Source organism: Simochromis diagramma, unplaced genomic scaffold, assembly GCF_900408965.1.
Source record: "Simochromis diagramma unplaced genomic scaffold, fSimDia1.1 OVJJ01000361.1, whole genome shotgun sequence".
Taxonomy (NCBI): Eukaryota; Metazoa; Chordata; class Actinopteri; order Cichliformes; family Cichlidae; genus Simochromis; species Simochromis diagramma.
The window spans coordinates 1,386,011-1,407,636 of record NW_024386860.1 but is presented as its reverse complement, the minus strand read 5'-3'; the positions used below and the strand labels follow the sequence as shown (position 1 = coordinate 1,407,636).

At 42.7% G+C, this 21,626-nt stretch overlaps 2 protein-coding genes across 7 annotated transcripts in view; one reads left to right on the top strand and one right to left on the bottom strand.

The window, feature by feature from the left end:
- The window catches only part of creb5b (cAMP responsive element binding protein 5b), a 37,664-nt gene extending 25,482 nt beyond the window's left edge, over positions 1-12,182 (top strand). The window contains exons 8-11 of one of the 6 annotated variants that reach the window (XM_040031113.1): positions 6,307-6,630; positions 7,902-8,108; positions 8,322-8,430; positions 9,349-12,182. In XM_040031113.1, the coding sequence (XP_039887047.1) occupies positions 6,307-6,630; positions 7,902-8,108; positions 8,322-8,430; positions 9,349-9,503 (795 nt within the window). In that variant the 3' untranslated portion in view covers positions 9,504-12,182. Of the gene's footprint in view, positions 1-6,306; positions 6,631-7,880; positions 8,109-8,321; positions 8,431-8,679 lie in introns of all 6 variants that reach the window. The other 5 variants (XM_040031112.1, XM_040031110.1, XM_040031114.1 and 2 more) reach the window with 5 other exon arrangements.
- A 434-nt stretch (positions 12,183-12,616) lies between these two features.
- Positions 12,617-19,074, bottom strand: cpvl (carboxypeptidase vitellogenic like). The gene is made up of 13 exons (XM_040031117.1): positions 18,940-19,074; positions 18,599-18,777; positions 18,371-18,498; positions 17,216-17,330; positions 17,079-17,137; positions 16,865-16,944; positions 16,697-16,763; positions 16,377-16,499; positions 15,611-15,742; positions 15,402-15,500; positions 15,141-15,314; positions 14,136-14,318; positions 12,617-14,039 (listed from the first exon to the last, which is right to left on the bottom strand). The coding sequence occupies exons 1-13, from the start codon at positions 18,942-18,944 to the stop codon at positions 13,941-13,943; spliced, it is 1,443 nt and encodes a 480-aa protein (XP_039887051.1). The 5' UTR covers positions 18,945-19,074; the 3' UTR covers positions 12,617-13,940.
- Between the last annotated feature and the right edge of the window lie 2,552 nt (positions 19,075-21,626).

Below are 21,626 nucleotides of genomic sequence, written 5' to 3'. Positions count from 1 at the left end.
TCTTGAGCTTTGATATAGAACACAACCCCCAAAATTTGCTGACCTGATTCTTAGGGGACAGATCCACAGTTTGGGATCCTTTCTGTTTTCAAGGTACAGCCGTACTAACGCATATTCATCTTACAACGTGCATGCATCCATACTTTTACCACTTTATAACCATTAACAGATACTTTTGGAAATGCAGGTGATCAAGTTTTAGGTTAAAAACTCTCATTACAAAACAGTGACAGAGAGTTTGTTTTCTGATTGTCATTAAAATGGAAAAAAACCCACATTATAGTTCTGCTCATATACCTTTGCGCCGGTACACATTTGTCATCACCATAGTTTTCTCTGATGATGGATAGCGCTCAAAGCATCACTTGCTTTGAGACAACAGCTGATCTATGATTTCTGCTGCCATGGCTGTTTTATACTAATGTGTTATATTTCGCTTCACTTCCACTTCATTGTCGGGCCAATCAAAATAAATGCATTAAAAAAATAAAAATCTATTTTTATACTTTTTTCATTTCTGTTTGTCTGTTTTTGTGTTGTTGTGTTTTCTAGAAATAGCTGACCTTTTGCTTCATTTTTACTACAGCGCTCATGTGACCAGTGTATGTGAATGGTGATATATGTGTAACTGTAAATGGAAAGTATTGTTGAAAATGTGCTAAAGTGCTTGCCTGGGCAAAGGATTGGTGTAAAAGCTTGTGCAAGGTACTACTAGTATGATTGAGGGGCTGTAGGGGGCCTAGCAGGAGTAAAACATGTTCCTGGCTCATAATACACTCTGAAGCAAGATCAGCAAGCTTTATGGAAGAGGAGGAAGCTTCTGAGTAGTTTCGTGTGTGTGTGTGAGTGTGCGCTTCTATGTTGGGTTGAGTTTTCGTGACAAGAGTGGCGTTGGTGGCACAGAGTGTCGCATCTGTTTGTCTTTGGATGACTGCTTGTTTTTTTTAGGTGTGCTGATGGGTGGTGTATGTGAAGGCCATTTGGTTATGGTTCAGGGCCTATGAATGGGAAGGGACACAAGCAGAGCCAAGCTTGGGTAAACCAGCTGCCATCAACACTGCGTGATCCAGACCGGACTGGTCCAGCCACCATTAGCACTCCTGGAGCCTGAGCAAAAAAAACAAGACACTCACACCAAAATAACTTTAACAATGCTGAGGAGGTGATCTGAATCAGACAAGTTCGTGCTTCATGTTTTCAACAATTACTTCTTGGAAATTTTGGCATGTCGAAACACAAGTGGCTTCTCACGCCTGTGGGTGTATTGACAGTGAGGGTAAAGAGGGGCTATTTATTATCAGAGAACAAGAACCAAAACTCAAACCATTATTTAAAAAAAAGCTATTGTGAAAAATTTGTGAGTAACGGCCAAAATACACTAACATTAGAGATCTGATATTTTAAACATCTTTCAAACTACATTTGATTCCACTTACGTTTATCGACACAATGACTCGTGATGCCTCTTTTAATCCCACAACTTAAGAGTATGTAAGTGTTTAGCATTGTATTCATGCTCTGTCTGTCTCTCTCACTCAGGGGCATTGTCTGTATTCAAGATTGTGACAGTGGGTGTAGTGATAACCATGTAGGCTGCACTCGAGCAGGGCTTTACAAGAGAGGGAACAGTGGGGATATGCAGACTGGAGTCAGAGGCCCATCCATTAACTTGACAGGCTGCAGAAGCTGCCAAGAGTATGAGCGCATGCTTTGGAGCACACTTCTCAGTGGGCGTGTGTCTTGCTGCACCCATACCGCCACGGTTCCTCCGAGCACCACCGGAACGTCTGGCCCTGGCTGAACAGTCAGTCTATGTCCATCTCCCTGTCTGTGTCTGGAACCACAGGGAAGCTCTGATCAGCTTGGCCCAGAACCTGAGAGAGGAGAGAGGGGGCGATATTACAGCCCAGCACTCCCATCAGACTGTCTGCCTCACTGTTCCCTGAGGAAATCAGTTTAACAGTCCCCAGCTCTTGGCAAGCAGAGGGAGAGGGGGTGGAGGAAAAGGCAAGAGGTGTGTGTAGAGTGTGTATGTGTGTGTGTGAGAGAGAGAGAGAAACAGAAAGAAGAGAGAGAGAGAGAGAGAGAGAGAGGAGAGAGAGGGGGTGGTGGATGTTACTGCCTCTCTGGGTGAGAGGGAAATCTAATAAAATTGAACTAATGGGGGTATGGGCTTTTTAGGGGACAGAGAGTGGGTTTGTAGGCAGGCACTGGTGGGTAGTGCTGGCGGTGGAGATGAGGAGGATGGAACAGGATCCGTGGAGTGCTTGGCGAAGCAGCAGAGCCAAACTCCTGCTTTCAGCTGCAGATGGTGAACCCGGGTCGGGTTTAGAGTGCAAGGTAGGGGGGCCGAGGCATATATAAAATACTCCCAGGAAAGTTACAGCTTTGATATATTATGCAATTAGAAATGCTGTGTGCTTACTCACGATCACTGTGCTTGCCTGATGTTAACAAAGAAGCTGACAGTGAGAGACAGAAGCTTTAATGTTTCTCTGCGGACCCTTAAATGTGAAGCGAAAGAGCACCATTTGAATCTTTGATCTTTTTGCAGTTGAACTGTGACTCCACAGACTGATCAAATCTTTCAAACCTACTGTGAGGCGCCAGAGGGCCACAGGTCCCCTGATAGTACAATGCTCCACTTTTAAGGGGAATAAAAGTGCTCACCCTGACCTTGCTAGGTTTGATTTACCCATCCTTAGGCAGGCGTGGTCTCTTCCCTTTGTACCTGCTTCATGATCATGGTTTCTCCTCCCAGGGTTAATAGACATGAAGTCATCTGGTGAGCAGAAACCTGAGTGTGTTCTCAGGATGTGCCCAGAGCACTCACAGGGACATCACTCAAAGCCCCTGTGTCAGAGAGGACACAGCCATTAATAAATATCATTAATGGATGATCACCTGGTATCCCTGAAACCACATAAATGAGAGAGGCCTAAAAAAGGAGAGGGAGTGGAGAGGTCAGGGGGCAAAGGTCTGAGAGGAGATAGCTCCCCTCTGGGCAAAAGATGGCTGAATCAGGGATGGTGGAAAATCAATAGCACTGCTACTTTCAGTATACTGTCAGAATGCGTGTATTTATGCTGCTACTATATAAAAATTATTGTGAAGGAAGCTGACCACTTTCTAATGGTGTCACAGAGACTTCATTTTCCTGTTGCAACTTGGCAGCAGGGCAGACGGTGGTAGAACAGCGTGCATACCGTCCCATCTTTGAGCGCTCTGCACAGCCGCAAGCTAACACCTGCACTGATTTAATGACTGTTTTCTGTGGCAGCCATGTTGCTGCAGGAGAAATGTATATGTTTGTGTGTGTGTGTCATTAGAGTAAAATGCACATGGTGGTTAAGTTCTTGTGCTTAGCACAGTCTGGGGAAATACAACCATGTGTTAAAGAGTCATTAAGGGGCTGATGAAGGTGTTTGAGAATCACAGCCTGCTCATCATCACTCTGCTAACGTCCCTTAGTTGCGTCACTGTGGTTCTGGATACAAAGACTTAAGTTTTGGCTGAGCTGGGTTTAACTGAGCTGTGTCTCGACTTCAGATGCAGGAGAGGTAGACACTTGTACAGAGCTAGCTTCAGGAATAGGGTTATATCACGGTAAGGGTTTTCTCTTTTAACTGTGTCCTTTTCTTTAAACTTATTAGTTTAAGGTGGTGCATTTATATATTCATACTGCCTATTTAAAGAGCTGGATTTTCCATTATTCATCATGTAAGTGGGAAGGTCCTGCCAGCTAATCCAGTCAAAGAGAGTGGTTTAATTTCTATGCGTGTACTAAAAATTTAAGTTGTATGTTGTCAAGATGTTTCTGTAGTTCTTTGATTGATTTTGTTATGTGTAATAGCTATGCTGTCTCTGTTGAACTGTATTATATTAACCTGTGTTGCATTACATTCAGTTACTTTTGTACTTTGTTGTGTATATAACCATCGCCACTAAGGCTTGTGCATCGGCCCCTTGGCTCTTTGACCTGCAGTTCCTCTTTACTTTGACACTCGCAGGCCTCTTTGAATGCAGGCTAATTGAATTAATATACAGATAGTGCCAGCTGGACAGCTCGCTGAGACGCTGACAAATGACCAATTGCCGTTTCAGGCTAATGGTGTGTGGGGAAGAGACACTGGAATCCATCTAATCTCTTCCCACCTCTAGTCTTTGTCTCTCTTAATACTCCCCTTCACCATTTATGCTCTCTGTCTTCCACCTGGCGTCCTCCCTTTCTAGAAGGGAGTTTCAGTGACACCAAAAGAGCATCTTACCGGCCATCAGTTTACTAAACGTCTTATAGAGACTACAAAGGTAGACATGCTGCCAGCAAACTCCTCTGGCTTCTATTCATTCAGGTGATTCCCTGCTTGAGTGGCAGGAGCTTGCCAGACCCTGATTGGTTTTCTCTTGCACAAAAGGCGTGGGTCTCACCTCTCTGGTTCATACTGATTGACTGCAGGCTGCAGGGAAGGTGCTCAGTGAGAGCTGTCAAACTCAGAATTCATCCTGTGATGTACAGAAGATGTCCTTGTCAACACTGGTGACTATGATTGATCTGTAAGCATTTTAAATCCCTTTTCTGCTTCAGCTGCATGTCAATTAGCTGTCGTGTTTTAAGATGTTATTTCCAGATAGCTACCCTTTGCAGATTGTAACTGTTTGTAGTGTTTGTAGTTTGTAGCGTGTTAAAGAAAGTCAGAGACTTCTCAGTGCATCAGTAAGACTCAGTGTGACTATGATGCCGCTGACAGCTGCAGGCTTGAAGACACTCGCTGTGTGTAGACTGTGGTATTTTAACCCATGTCTCTCTGGTCACAAAAAGGAAGGGTTGTGGCCCCTGAGAACAATTCTTAGAGGTTTTGGTGAAGGCCGTTAGTGGGGTTAGGGTGTGATTATATTGGTTTACGATGTGTTATCTATGACATTAGAAGTGTAGAAGTTTAAAATAACATTCATAGTGAGGTACAACAGATAAAATCTCGCGCTTCCAGAAAAGTACCTGCTTCAAAGTGTCAGGCATACCTTTCTGTGACAAACAGAAACTATAGTCAACTAAAACTGGCTCGACAAGGTCATAAATTCACTGTGCCGGTTTCATGTGCAATTCTCTGCATCCCACACTGTCCGTAGAAAAAGTAAAGACAACTAACTCCAAACACACACACACACACACACACATATATATAATGTGTAAATATGGTAAAACGCAGTCACTTTTTTTGTTCCCAATCTTCTAAAATGATTTATTGGACTGTGCCGCCTTACTACTTGTAAAAAGCTTTCCACTCATAGACAGTGTGAGCGGGAAGTGAAGGGATGGTGTTGTGCTCTGCTTATGTCCTAGCATTGTGATCCAGACCAGCTGGATGCCATTCCCTATGGGAATCATGAATGTGAAGGTTGTTAAAAGATATGGAGCCTTGGACTTACTGACAGCAGCTGGGAGAAGGGGGAAGGGAGCAGAGAGGAAAAAGAGAATACTGGGAAAGGGAAAAGAAAACGTTGTGGAATTCACAACAGTAGCCTTAGACACAATGTCTTTCTTTTCATTTTTGCTGCTAACTTTTTACTAAACATGTCTCAGGAGATCAACTGTAAAAGGAATAATTAATTTCCATGTATTTTAGTGTTAGTGTTTTAGTGTAAAAAGGGTCTTCATTAAATAAGGTTTTGCAACCTGTTAAAAGCTATTAAACTGTAAATATGTCATGCATTTTTTATTTATGTCTAGGTTTGTGCTGGGTTTCTGCGCTTGCGGTCGTCTTTATGCGGTGCCCAGAAAAACACACTCTAGTGGAGAGGTGCATTTGGTAAACATGAGGAACACAAGTGCACTTTTAGTGTGCTTCTCTCTGGTTCTCATCCCAGACTGCTCAGAGACACCGTCTCAGTCAGTGCTAAGTAGACCACACAGTTAAAGCAACAAACCTGTTGCTGGGTCAACAGTAAGGGAGCGTTCTGAGGTCTCACACCTTACCGGCGATCTCATCTCACCAGCAGAAATGCACAAACAAACACACGCGCTCCATAAGAGAGAGAGAGAGGGGCTGAATGTGAAGAGCAGGGACCGGTGGGATGCAGTCATGAAAGGTAAAGAGCAAGAATGACAGGACTGAAGGAGAGATGAAGGACAGCCTAAGTGGCTTTGACTTGTCCTGCTGACATGTGGATTTATGAAGCCATTTGTCACGTCGTAGTCTGCGCTTAATCATCACACTGATGGAGGCGAATATGTACAAACATAATGACGAAATACTCCCAGAGATTTATATTAAATGTTGTCTTTGGTGTCCACTTTGTCTCCTTTAGAGGCTAAAGGCTGCACTTTCACACCACCCCGGTGCCATCGCAAACGGCAACATGAACTCCATGGGCCACATGATGGAGATGATGTCATCACGGCAGGACCAAGGCGCTCACCATCACATGCACTCGCACCCGCACCAGCACCTGCAAGCCCCTCCGCACGCATACCAGCACCACGGACACCACCACCACAACCAGGGCCACGCTCAGGGTGGACACCATCACCCGCAGGGACACAATCCCCATCACAACTCCCACAACCCCCATCTTCATCCTGGGCACCCACATCAGACATCACCGCACCCTCCGATGCACTCTGCTTCACAGGTAAGCAAATCGTCTCCCCGAGAGAGCTGAGAAGCTTTTAGGCAGCCCAAAGGCAAAGCCACAAGTTCAATAACACATTAACTACACTGCACATTAAAATCACTCACACAGCTAGAAGTCAGCGTGTATGCAGCGTGACTAAAACAAGCCAGTCCTTTGGAAGGCTTTTGAGTAGTTTTGAAGTCAGCTATTAGTGGTTTAGTATAGAAGCATGGCTAAAATGATGCTTAGAATTCACAGCGAGTGAGTGGATGAACGCATTTTCCCTTGCTGCATCCTTAATAGCGAGTTTCCTGGCACCCGGCGCAAAAGTATTTTTTCCTTTTTGTTTGGTCAGCTACAGGTCAGTGTTGGATGCCTGCCATGGAGAGAAGGGGTCACGAAGAGTTCAGAAACAGTTACAAAAGGATGTTCAGGACTGTCTTTTGAAAACTTTGCTCCACTGCACCAACCATTTGCAATTATGTAGTCACGGCATGCTTCAAGCGCAGAAGAAGTTTTACAAACCAGATGAACAGATAGCCTTGGCTTATAGTTCTGGGACGTCTTATCTGTGAATATACCTGTTTCAGTATTAACTGACAGTATTGCTCACGGCATTAAAAAAAGAGGCATTTTGTCCTTGCATTCTTTGAAGCCTTTTTGCAGCACAGAGTGCCACATCATGAAGTGCATTTCACTATATGTTTTAAATGTACCATTAAAGCTTTAAAACAACATTGTCTGTGTGTGCAGCCGCCATTAAAGTGGCGTGCATTTTCCATGCTTCTCATAAAAATGTAATGTTTTGAAGACTGAAAACACTTGACCTAGCCAAGTATATGTCAAGATTTGTCAGTGCATAGAAATGGGCCTTTTGACTGCGTCTGGTGGTGTTAGTCTGAGTGGAAGTGGGCGTTGGAAAACTGCCTCCTGACACCTCTTTAACAAGGTGGGCAAGCTAGTGAATCAGCCCAGTCAGTTAGTCAGTCATTCACTCCTGACACCCACAGCCCAGCTTCTTAAGGCACGTGGTACAAGCAGATGTTGTTTTTGGGGAAGTTGCCAGACATAAAATACCTGCAGGAAGTAATGTATATATTGTTGTTTAGAGGCAGGAGGCTCTGAGGCAGCATAGCGGCTGCAGCAGACAGCTGACTGGCTGCTTTCCAGCTGTGTCAGGATGGTTACATATGTGGTCGGATCGTGGCAGGCAGGCGCTGCCCCATCGGGGACATCAGTAATGTTAATGCCATTTTCCCGTGATTCAGATGTCACCTGCAACCCAGCAGATGCAGCCCACGCAGACGTTGCAGTCTCCGCCACCCAGTGGTGGACGGCGCAGACGAGTAGTGGACGAGGACCCGGATGAACGTCGGCGAAAGTTTCTGGAGCGAAACAGAGCGGCTGCAACAAGATGCAGACAGAAGCGAAAAGTTTGGGTGATGTCATTAGAGAAGAAGGCAGAGGAGCTCACACAGACCAACATGCAGCTTCAGGTAAAAACCAAAAAAATCAAAAAACACCTTTAGAGCCTCTAAATCTATGTACAGTAACAACTGCAACTCAGGGCCATCACCATGGATTTTGATTTGTTTATATTGGGTAATATGACCTGGGTATTTTACTGTTTGTTTTTAGGTAGTTAAGGATGGAGAGTTGCCAAGAAATGTCGATTCGCTGAAATCTGAAAATATTTTTCTTTTTCTCAGAATGAAGTCACAATGCTAAAGAACGAGGTGACACAGCTCAAGCAGCTTCTCCTCACACACAAGGACTGTCCCATCACCACTATGCAGAAAGAGTCCCAAGGTTACCTCAGTGAGTAGCTTAAACATAAACACACTCACACACCTTTAACTGTGTGCCTTAGCTCTGCGGTGGAAAGGAATAAACCCTACAGACACAAGTCTGATGGACACACAGTAACTGGCAAGGCTTTTCGTTCCAGTGTGCTGGTATCCAGCTCCCACGCTCGCTGCAGGACTCTTCCTTTGACATATGGGTGTTGCACACTCTGGTAGCTGGCTGTCTGAATCCCTTTTGAGACTTATTTTTTCCATCTCACAGCAGCTCTGTGCACAGAAGCAGCCGAGCCTCAACGTGAGAAAGACATCACAGTCTGCACGTTGACATCACAGCCCTAATGGATGCCTGGGATCTCACTGATTTTTGGACTGTGCTTCAGCTCAGCCGTACATGACATCAGAGCCCCACCCTTTGATACGGATTCGAGTGACATTTCCATGTAATTAGGATAAGTCACCTCCCTGTGCAGCTTTAGGAAAATAAGGCTCACGTCCCCCCTTGGCTGAATGGCTCTTTTGTACAAGAGAAAGCCAACTCCCAGCCTGGGCTGGAATGACTTTCATCGATGAGTCTAACTGGTGTAAAGATGTCACCTACAATGTGTCCAAAATCCATCAGGCGTATTTACGGAGTGGAATGATTCACGTTTCCATTTTTGTGTTATCCATTATCGTCTATTTTGAGATGGAGGATGAGACATTTGGTGTAACCTTAGGTTGTCACATGTTTGAAATAAATGCTCTTCTGCTAATAAAGATTTTTTTGTAATATAATGAGAGATCCTGTGTTTATTTTGCTAGATTTTACCATTATGCATACTTTATGTATCCCTGTGTGCAGCTCCTCGGTTCTATCTTTTGTACTTGCACTCACACATGCGTGCTTTACGCATCACTTCTATCTTCAGTGATCTCTCTGCTTTCTCCTCAGGTCCAGAGAGCAGTCCTGCAGGCAGTCCAGCTCCAGTGTGCTCCCAGCAGCAGGTCATCCAGCACAACACCATCACCACCTCCACTACGACTGTAGGGGGCAGCAGTGTGCACGGGCAGACCAACCACTGCACAGACATTAACCCCATCCACTAGGGACAAAGGAGACCGTAACCTCGGCTGCAGCCACGAATCCCCCCCCCCCCCCCCACCACCACCCATGCTTTTTGAGGGTCGCCAGCTGCACGTGCTGCTCCTCATTCTCCATCAAGAAAAACCTCAAAGGCCTGTGAGGCTGCTCTTTATACAGTAGCTACAGTATCTATTTTTATAGACCAATCATATTAACGCATAAAACTTTTATGTTTTTTGGCACGTTTTTTTAATTCTGCTTTTTTTGTGCTTAGTGGAAAGACATTTTTGTTAATCTCATGCACCATTTCAGTGACTTTTTCTGTTTTGTAATGGTACAAAATTGATCACGATGCTCATGAAACCAGAGGACAGAGACGCGTGCCTCAGACTGTCATCTCTTAAAAAACAAAAATACAGGTCTTACATCTCTATGTGCCCAGTGGACTGAATAAAGAGTGACCGTAAGCTGCGTAAGCTTGCAGCAATGTGGAAGACACTGAAAAATCTGAAAAACTGAGGGGGACGTCGCTGCGTTTTATTTGTTGTTTAAAGTCAGACTTTGAACACGGATGTCTTGAAGACAGGAATATGCAAGCAGGTGAAATGACCCTTTTTCTTTTTTCCAAGAAACATATATGACTGTTAACAATCTTCCCTGTCGGCAGTATTCTTTAAAAACAAGCAAACAAACAAAAAAAGCTTTATAATATACGGTGTGACAGTGAAAATACCATATGCTCAGACGGAAGCAATACATCACAGTGTTGATCATCTTTTTTCTACTGTACGCCCACATTAATGATCAGAATGGCCAAGGACATTTGATGCTGTTGCAGCGACAGAACTGTACACTGTGATACCAGTGAGGCAGCTCAGCAGCGGAGACCAGCGTCCTCCGCTCTCCAGGACCAACTGAAGCTTTTTAATCGTTGAGGCCTCTTGTTGTGTGTGTGTGTGTGTGTGTGTGTGTGTGTGTGTGTGTGTGTGTGTGTGTGTGTGTGTGTGTGTGTGTGTGTGTGTGTGTTGTGCATTCAGACCAAAATGAAATAACATTTGATTGAGTGTGTGCACAGTCTGGCATGTGAATATTGTTATATATATATTTGTGTTTTGTCCCTCTTTCCTGCTGCAGAACAAAGTTCGACTTGTATTAAGAAAGAAAAGTATGTGAGAAAATATATATCTGTTTATCTTTTTTTTCTCTTTTTCTTTTCCACCACCACAACTTGCAATTCCTGAAGAAGAGCAGCTCGTGTTTGTGCTTTCCAAAATATCACAATGTGCCTGAATCTTCCTTAAAAAGCTTTGCTGACCTATTATATTTAATAGCTTCGTTTTAATCACCATAATTATCTCTGCTTTTTCTTTTGTTTTTCTATGAATGTTTGTTATGGGCTTTCTTACAGATGTCTGTTACACCTAAGGCCAAATCTCCTGAGTTTCTAACAGGCGACCTTTTCTACATCCCTCTCCTTTAGACTGCAGCGCCTCTTTATTTCCACTTCCATATGACCAGGAATGTCAGTTCATGAGCATGATGACCACAATGCACTGTGTTTTTACAGTAGGACGGATGAAATGCTTTCCACGCACAGGTGGAGCGATCGCAGAGCTGTCTATGCACTTTGTCCTCTGTTATGACGGAGGGTAGAATAGCCATATTAAGGTCAGAGGTAATTCTCAGTGATCCCCCCCTCCCCCAAAAAGCCCTCCTCCTTGTCTTCACACACCAGCGACAACCTGTAACTATGTTTGGCTTTATAGAGAAAATATGCCTGGCTTGTTTCACATGCCCATAAAAAGAATAATGGAACCTGGAGCTTGCACTGCCAGGCATGATTAAGGACCCGATAGCGTTGAATTTGTTCTTTCCCGTTTAATTGAAAAATATCTTTCCCCATAACGGACCACATGGTGGTTTTTGTGAAGGCATTTGATGTATTCATGTTGTTTCTTACCCTTAAAATCTGTGCGTGCTGTTTAGTGTGTGTGTGTGAGATGATTATTGAGTGATGAGTCTTAGAAAATCCTTTGTAAAAGGGCTTTGTTGCACCGACCCTCTGAACTGAAGCTTGCCTTAATTTTGGCTGTTTTTAAAACCCTGTTTAGATCAGACCATTCCAAATTAACCTCATGCATGTGAAAATATGTTTATGACCTCATCGTGCTTTCAACTGGAATTATTAGGAGTTTTCATTTCTGATAGTGGATCCATGTTCATAATAAAAATGCATTTGTTACTATATAGGCATACAAAAAAAAGGAGCTATGGAAGTACAGCGTGAGTGTGTCTGTGTGTGAGAGAGAACAATTCCTACATATTAATGATGTTGTAATTGTATTATTTTAAGTCTAAAAGTATAAATATTGTACATAATATTAATTTCTATAATCCTGTACATGTAATGCAACCACCTTTCTTTTAGAAGGGAGAATAAACGTGTGGTACGTTTGTAAATAATGTTTGCACTTGTTGCCTTTTGCTATACGTCGAGGCTCACCCCAGCGCTTAAGTACATTGTTGATATGTAACAAACGGATGGGATCCATTCCTGCCTGCATATCCTTGTACATTTTTTTGTTTGTTTTTTTGGTCCGTAATTACATTGTCTCCATTTTATTTTGCATTTGTACAGATGTTAAAGTATCACTGCAGTTGCATTACGGTATGAAAATAAAGCACTTGTTCTGTAACATTCATTCGCGCGACATGATGTCATTGTTTCTGAAACCCAGGAAAGTAATATTTCAATCAAAGGATCAACAGCATTTGCTGATGCTTGTCCTTGAAAAATGACTGCTCATTAAATAGTAAGATGCTTTAAAGGTTTAGAATGCTCATTAATTATTGAACTGTCTAGACAGCTTGATAGATGCCCGATGAAATAACATGGCAGTTAACTTCAGTACACAAACATCTTTGTTGAATCCTGTCAAAATGCCAAATCACTGCCGATGCAGAGAGACAATTAAATCTTAGCCACAACAATGAAACAAATAAGCAATAAAAATAAACATTGTTGTGTAAGAAATTCATTTCCGGCTGCTACTGTGGACACATGCGGAGGGACCTCTTTAAGTAATGAAGAGGACTTTTTCAGGACCTTACTTCGGATGATCAAGAGCTCCAGTGATTTCATTTTCAAAGTGCATTTAATGACTGACAGCAGTTTGGGGAGGCAATGATCTATGCCAGTTAGCAGCCAAGCAGAGACTTGTCTTTGGAGTATCATGACCCCTGGTGTACAACTTGTTCACTTTCCCAAACAATACTTTCACATCGAGCAATGTTTTCAAATCCCACCTCAATTGGTTCACTTCTCAGTTTAGTTTCAGACCCACGGGGTTTTGCTCGCTCATTTCTTCTACTGAAGTTATATTTCTTTTCCATAGTTTCATTTTAGTTTTCAGGGACTGGAAGCTATCCCAGTGACCAGTCACACCTTGGACAAGTTTCCACTCTATCGCAGGGTCATCACACAGAGTTGAATCCAGGTCCTTCTTCCTGTGAGGTGACAGTACAAACCACTGTTCCACAAACAGCAACACTAACCAGATCTGACTCCACTTCCTCTCCAAGATAAAGTGTGCACCACCATCATTTTTGACCACAATATAACACAATGATAAAAACACTTAATGGCCTCAAGCAAAAGGTTGTAAGTAACACAATGTGATGTTTTAAAAAAGAAACATCTATATTTCAAGTAATTTCAACACTTAAGGCTTTACAGTCCCTTCTGACTGTGACAGACATTCAAACACAAAACACAAACTTTAAAAAGAATAGGATATATTGAAGAAAAAGGTTCTTTAATACAAATCAAACTTGTGTTAGAAAAAAATAATTCCACCTTTAGTGAATGAAAACAAAGCATGCATTCATAACTGGTAGCAGTTGGACCAGAAACACCTCCAAGCTTTATTCACTTTGCATACACTAAGATAAAGGTTATCATAAGTGCCACAGGAAGGTACAAAGAACTGCTTCGAACCTTTTGCTTCAATACATGAAATCATTTTAAACTTGTATGAACCGTTTTAAAAGTTCTTTTAAAAGTTTAAAAGAAATCTTGATATGAGTGAAATGTTTTGGCTGCATTGAATTTTGTCTCCGAAGCGTGCACTGATTTCACACAACATTCATTAACTCATACTGACCCGAGAAAAAAAACCAAACATGAACCCCTAAAATTTAAGACGTTAACCTGATTTATCCGTTTTACCATTTCTGTTTGCAACAATCCAGATATCGCATCCAAGCTAAGAGTGTGCATCAGAGAGCACACGCTTAGAAGAAATGTATCCTCTGGTTTTTAAAAAGTTCTGCAAAAAATGTTGAAAACAAAAACTTGATTTAAGTTATCTGTGACAATCAGTCTTAAATCAACGGTCTGTGCTCGATGTGCTCTCTAAAGTGAAGGTGCTTGAACAGTTGCACTTCTCCACCCGTGCTTTTCATTTCCAGCCCTGAGTTGACAAGAATCTGTCAATCATGTCAAAGGACCTCTGCGGTTGGTCGTAAGGCAGAATGTGTCCTCCTCCTCGTATGATGACCTGCATGAAGAGACCGACAGCGGATAACTGTAAACCTCAATAACGCCGAGAGATTTAAGCTCATGCATTTGGCCTTTTATTTCACAATCCGCTCACCTGATAAAACTCCCCAACTTGCCGAACATAACCCGCCACCTCCGTGTCAGTGGGCTGAACCTTCCAGTGGAAGCGAGGGGCTTTTTTGTACTCTGCAGCCCCGGTCCAGTTCACAGTGGGCAGGAACCTCTCAGTCAGTGGAGCAGCCACAATCACATCTAGCTGACCACTATACATCAAGACCTGGATAAATACATTCAACTTGTATCAGTTAACTGACTCCATAGATTCACACACACACACACACACACACACACACACACACACACACACAGCAACTGTTGTTTTTGATATCAGACTGAATCCTCGTCACCCGGAGACGTGCTCCGCTCTTCTTCAGAAACAACCTCTCAGCGGCTCTTTCCTGGAAGTGTTGCATTCCTCCACCTTTCTCTTTAAAATACCCCAGAGTTTTCACTTCTTTTCTCTCCCCCTCCCTTTCACTGCGCTTTGAATCTTCATCAAGCTTTCCTGACTCAGTTCTGGAGACTGCGAGTCATCTCGTCATCCAGTATTGCGCTCCATCGACAATCACGCCTAGTGTCATCTGTAGAAGTCATCCCCCTAAGCACTTTTTGCACTCACACAGCGCTGACACCTCTGTGCTTCACACCAACCAGGGGATGAACAAATTTATCTTGATCTCATTGACCAAAGAATGCGCTTCCAGTTTTCATCAGGCTTCTTTTTGTGCTCCTACAGTCTTCTGTAAGGTTTTCCTTTTGGACCCCATCCATAGAAGATGATGTAACGAAGTTCAACAGTGTCTGAGTTGGGCTTTTTTTTTTTTAAGATCGTTTCCTGTTAATACTTGAGAACGATGCCCAGTTCACTTGTCAATAAATAAAGTGATAAAAGTAAAACATTTGTCTCACTCTAAATATAAAACATCATGAGCAAAATCCTGATTTTTTTCTCCCCCTTCACATTTTCCCCTTGTGCATTTTAGATTTAAAAAATAAATAAATAAATAAATAAATAAATTGATGACCCTGCACTTTTTACCCTGTAGTTGTCCATCAGCACCCCCAGCCATGGTTTGATGGTCTTCATGACATCCTGCAGGAGGTGCTTCTCCACCTCAGAGCCATCGTGGAACGTCAGGTTGCCCACGTGGATGGCACGTCGCACTTCAGGCAGGGTCACAAACTGGGAGAAGTAGTCCTGATCCTCAGGCTCCTGAGGCACACAAAGGAAATGTGTGAGTTCTTTAAGCTGTTAAAAAGCAACAGTTTACAAAAAAGAACTTCAAGGAACTCCGAGTACCTGACATATCAAGTAGTTGAAGTAGTTGGTACAACCTGTTGCATTTTGGAAGAAGGAGGGATAAGGATCTACATCGCCATTCAGCAAACGATCAAAGACCTGAAGTCAGACGATTGAAATTGAAATGAAAAAAGGCATCCATGACCTGTGTGCCTTCAACAATTAGAAAATACTGCAAATGTAGATGACGAACAACATCAACTCATTACCTCAAAAGCCTCCACCCACTTCTCCTGCTGGATGAGCTTAACTCCAAGGTCTGTCTGCTGGTCGACGTATTGCTTTTGGAGTTCATCTATCATTCCCGTTTGGTACAGGAACTCACCGTAGCCACCCAGCATCTGATGTGGAAGAACAGTAAAATGTCACTATACTGTCACCTTTCTGCATCGGCATTTAGGAGCAGACGGCATCAAACATGAGCGAAGTGGAGGACGAACGTACAGTGTGGACAATGAAAGCAAAAGACACAGCAGCCTGTGTTTCAATGAAGACACACATTGAGACCATATGAGGGAAAAAATGTGTAAGTCAATGAGTCTTGTTCATGAAACAGATGCTTTAATGCTTTATTAAACTCTTTCTAAGCCAACTCTAGACTTTATCCAAGAGATTTTCCTGCCGGTTACGTAGGGATATGGCAGTTTAGGTCACACATAAGTCCAAGCCTTTAGAAAACTCTTTTGTTCTGCCACACCTCGCTCACCGCAGCAGCACCAAACCTTCTCTACCATCGTCACGATCAGGTCTTCTAAAGAGTTTGCTTTTCTGTTGGCTGTTTTCCGACTGCACCGTGAGTTGCGATGGCATTGTGCAACTACAAAATTGCAACACAGCTGCTTAAGTTCTAAATGTCATTCCTGCCTGAGCAAGTTTTATAATTAAGCATGTCTTATGAATCAAACATTAGCACTTTCAGGAACAATCTTAGGACAGAGTTTACGTCTAAATAATAAAATTCTTCTACATACGCACCAGCTCTGGATCACAGAGTCCATCGCCAATAGCCATCCCCTTGAAGTTGATTTTCACCTTGGCAGTAGGGTTGTTTTTATGAATGTAGTAAGAAACTGCAGGAACATACTTCCCTGCATATGACTGCAAAGAGAATGTATTGCATGGTGAGGAGGCCATCTTAACAAAATAAGACATTAAAATTTCATTATATTTTGCAAAAAGTATTAATTGGTTAGCATGGTAAGCATATATCTGCTAGCCCTGTAATCATGTTGCTCTGTTTAAATAGCTACTTGTGTCATACTGCTCTGTGAAGTGTGGAAAAATTATTTTCTGACCTCTCCAGTTGCGTAGAACTCATTGGACTGATATTCAGGAAAGATCTGGAAGAACTGTGTCAAAGCACTTATAAAAGAAAAGAGGAGAATAAGAAAAAGAGTTAGTAACGATCATTACTGTGAAGATAAATGAAATTACTAGATGCAAATTAGATGGTCATGTTTTACTTGTACAAATCTCTGCCAACATCATCCTGGTCCTGAGCGAAACCTCTGTCATCTTCAGTGAAGCTGAAACCTGTTCCAACCTAGAGAGAGAGGAGAAAAAAAAAGAAAACAAAAAAACCCAACACTTCCTCAATGTTTCAAAAGCACCAAGTGAAAATGACATTTTAAGTAATACTGCTTTTTTTTAATGTGATGATAAATCAGAAATACATACTGGATTATCAATGTACAAAACTGAATATCTGGCTGTCCAGGCATAATCCCTCGGACCGACTGCAAAGACAGAGGATATAAACTTTATAAGAAGGTTTAAACAACCTGGGAGTCTTGCTGCTGCAAATCAGTTCTTACCCGTCATGTTCTTGTACACCACATACGGCCCATGTTCCACAAAGAGACCGAACATGGACGTGCCACCAGGCCCACCTTGCAGCCAGAGCAGGACTGGAGCTTTCTCCTGGTTTGCCTATCAGTCACATCAGAGCAAGCACAAAGTTTAAGAAACTAGCGCCACCTAGTGGACTTTTACCGCCATACAGTTGTTTGAAATTATGATTTTGGAATCTGCAGTGGTTTAGAAATGGCCCCAAGAGACCTTCCTAACTTGTGTAAATCAATAATTCTCCTTCCACCGAGTTGCTTGGACTTTCCCCATTGTTCTGAGCATTGGTCTGATAGGTAGTGTCAAACTTTTTCCTATTTATGTTGAGACAGTGAACCTACCACTTGTCATCAATCAACCAGAAGTTAATAGGCCTTGTCAAGTTAAAAGACATTGCAGAACCTTCAGCGCTACTTTTTAAAAGATTTAAGTGAATGAATAGATTTGAACCTCTATGTATACTTTTGACCCAATTCCTGTTTTTTACGTAATTAAAGGTGTGTTGCACAATCATTCCACCCTAGAGAAAAAACAGTGCAAAGAAATCATGTTCATAGTGACCCTGACATTCATGCTCATTTTTAATGTGATTTAAACTCCTGATCACAGTTGTATATGTATTCTAGTCCAACAGGGGTAAAAGGAAGTTGTTTAGAACCTTTCCAGTTTCTTTTTTTTCCTGGAGGCTTTTTAGTAAAAAACATTCAGTAAGATTCAAACTTTACTTGCTGTCATTAAATGCGTCCATCTCAACTGCTCTGGAGCATTTTCATAAATAAAAAACAAACAAACACTCAGTTAATGATTAAAAGACATAATAAAAAAGGCACAAGTGTAAGTTAAAAAGTCAAACAAGCTCTCTTCCTGTAAGGATTTTTGCTTTAAAAGAAAAAAAAAAAAAAAAAAAAAAAAAAAATCAGCAAAAGAAAACCTGGGTATTCCTGGCTGCAGCTGACTAAATATCACAACTTCACGGAGGGACTAAAGATAAAGTTGACTTCTGAAAACCCCACACAGATTTGATCCTAAAACCTCTCCGTCCTCTCAGTGATTTCCTGTCACACTGCACAAATAAGACTACTGTAAATTTGGGAAGCCCCTGTGGTAAAAGAAGTTAGGCCTACCATGGAAGCAGGGAAGAACCAAAAGAAGAGGTTGCTGTTGTATTTTTTGTTGACTGTGAGGTATCCAGCATAACTCTTGACTGACTTATTGCCTCCTGGCAGGTCTCCCACCAGACTCAGTTTCCTGGCTGGAAGAACGAGATATCGCCACATTGTGGATGTGCAACACAAAAAGCACGAAGCCAATCTATAGTACTTTACTTCGTAGTAACACAAATACAAGTTTACCTTCATCTATAGCGCCCTTCTCCAGATAAGGAGTGAGAAAGAGAGGGGCACCGGGGTCGACTCCGTTCAGGCCGCTGACGCGGGGAGATTTTCGGCAGAAAAACGACGAGCAGCCCCCGAAGGCGGCGGAGTGCAGACAGGCCCACAGTAAGAGGACACCCAGAGTTTCTCTCAGCAGCCTGCCAATATATGTAACATAGATATCACAATGCGGGCCTGGCCAACGATGTGTGAACCTCAAGCACCCCCAAGACACTCAGATTTCAAAACAGTGCGACCACAGCGAGGCTGCACGCCCCTGACTGCGAGCATGAACTCATCGTCATTCTTTTAAAACTCACCTCATTGTCGCAAACACCGGCAGCAGCACAGACTTCACCTTCTAACACAGGCGAAGGCAGGTGGACTAACAAATCCGGTCTCACTGTGATTTTAGTCACATGATCGGCTCTGTGCCGATCACATGAGATACTGGATCACGTGGTCGTTGTTGTTTAATCAGCCCTCAGTCGTGCCTAGCAGGAGACGCCATTCGACTGTGGCTTCAATGGCCACATGTGTCATTACACCAACGTCCCTAGACAGACCTTAACAGTATAATACAAACTACACCATGCAGCACCAACGCTGGCATGTTTTCTGTTAGTCTCCTGGTTGTAAATTGCAGACAGCAGTTCCTAACTTTTTTTTAAAAAAAGCACTAACTGACACTTTTAAACATACAGAAAATACCCTGATAACGACTGTGTTGAGTCTGTTCCTTCCCATTCCATGCAAGGCCACCAGGGTTGGCTGGAAGACTGTTTACTTAGCCTGGCAGGGCGAAGGACACTGTCTCAGCTGAACTATGGACACGCACACACATACATATAGTGATACTGATAAGCACTCGCTGACGCATCACCCTCCCTACCCCGGATCCAACGCCACCTCCAACGCTTACCTCCCCTCTGATGTGGACATCGGGTCAGCTGGAGGCGCAGTCGAAAGATTGCAGCGGTCCCAGATCAGATGTACACACTGGAACTCTTTCCCATGTTGCTTGTCTGTGTTTATTGTGCTATGGTGTGTTGATATCTGTGCATTCCTGTATTATCCTTTTGTGTTACACATTTCAATGTTTTTTCCTCGCTACCTAGCCTGACCTGTCTCCCCAATGTGATGTTTGTGTATTGTATGTACGGTCGGCAAGGTCTGTCATCTCGGTTGTGGGCAAAAGACCTGCAACTGACAAATAAAGGCTATCTCATCTCATCTCCTCTCATAATTTGTTCACAAAGTTTCAAAGTAAGACAGTTTTCAGTAGCTGTTTTGGTAATACTTTATCCACTGCTCAAAATAAAATGTAATTAGTTCTTTAAGTGACTACATGAGTGTCAGAGTAGATCCAATAACACAAAGTCAGTAAAACTTCAGGGATTTTACTCTGTCCAGTACACATAGCATAAACCACTGTGGTTAAGTGACAACAGGTGCACTGGAGAAGCAACAACTCCCAGAAAGGGAATGGTTTTGTAGGTAGTGTCCCAATCCCTCCTAATGTTGAAGCTGATGGTTCCGTACAGCACTCGTGTAACAGCTCGTGTCCTGGTTTCTCCTCAGGACTGTCGAGACTGCGCTGAGAGACACAGAAAACCTTCTGGTAATGGCACATATGGATGTGTCATCCTGGAGGCGCTGGGCAACCTGTGCAACCTGAATGTGCTGCAGGCAACGTTTCATGCTGACAAGGACACTGACAAAAAGAAAAACGGGCACTCTCCAGGATATCTGCTGTCACTTTTACTTGGATAAGAGCAGATGAAATATAGGCTACGTCCACACGTACACGGGTATTTTTGAAAACGGAGATTTTCCGTTTTCGTTTTAAAAAATAATCCCGTCCACACGTAAAGGCAGAAATGAAGGAAAACGCTGCTAGGAACATGCCAAAGCAACAGGTGGCGATATATTCCTAACCGTGTAGAAATGTTGGCCAATCAGAAGTCTAGAAGCCTCGGTGAGAAATACTAAACAAAGATGGGGCATAGAAGTAGTGTTGCCAACTTAGCGACTTTGTCGCTATATTTAGCGAGTTTTCAGACCCCTTAGTGACTTTTTTTTCTAAAAAAAAGTCGCTAAAAAAAGACGTGAAAGCGCGTATCGCTTTTACTCTCAACAAGCAGCGGGTGCTGTAATGCAGTCAGTTCTTCTTTTACTCTTATGCTGTTTTGTGGATCACAAGGTTTAAAACTACTTATAAACACACACACACACAAAGTAACTCCACCAGAGTGCCTATTTCGGGTCACTTTTGCCGGTCCAAGCCCGGGTAAAGGAGCAGGGTTGGAATTGTGACATTAAAAAAAACAATAATTGCTAAAAGAAATTTAATTTGTAGTTCTAAATAAACTCTAAATGCATTTAGGACGTTTTTTTACTCACTTTATGTCTCTTCCACGATGTTATTTCTCTCTCCAACAGCATAGGTTACAATTAGATTAGCATGACCAATTATGCAAATTAGGCGATGACGTCATTTAGCGACTTCTAGCGACTTTTAGGACAACCAATAGCGATTTTCCTTACTGAGGAGTTGGCAACACTGCATAGAAGCAGAACTGAGTTGTATGTGTGGAGGGACAGTAACTGTGTGTGTATATGTAAGCATTTATACACTGCAGAGAGTACAGTTAACAGTATTGTAGAAATTCATTTCACAACAAACAATAACGTGGCGCACAGTGTGACGTCAAACAATGCGCACACCTTTGATGCTGCGTTTTCTCCGTTTTTCTGGTCCACACCTAAATGCAAAAACGGAGTTTTCAAAAATATCCACCCTGGCCGGAGTTTTTAAAAATCTCCGTTTTCAGTGACCGAAAACGCCGTTTACGTGTGGACGAAAGGTGCAAATGCATAGAAAAATCTGCGTTTTCAAAAATACCCGGGTACGTGTGGACGTAGCCATAATCACAATGGTTTACTAAGTTAGTTGTATACCTAAAGTTTAAATGAATTAATATTATGCTGTGATACTATTCTATAC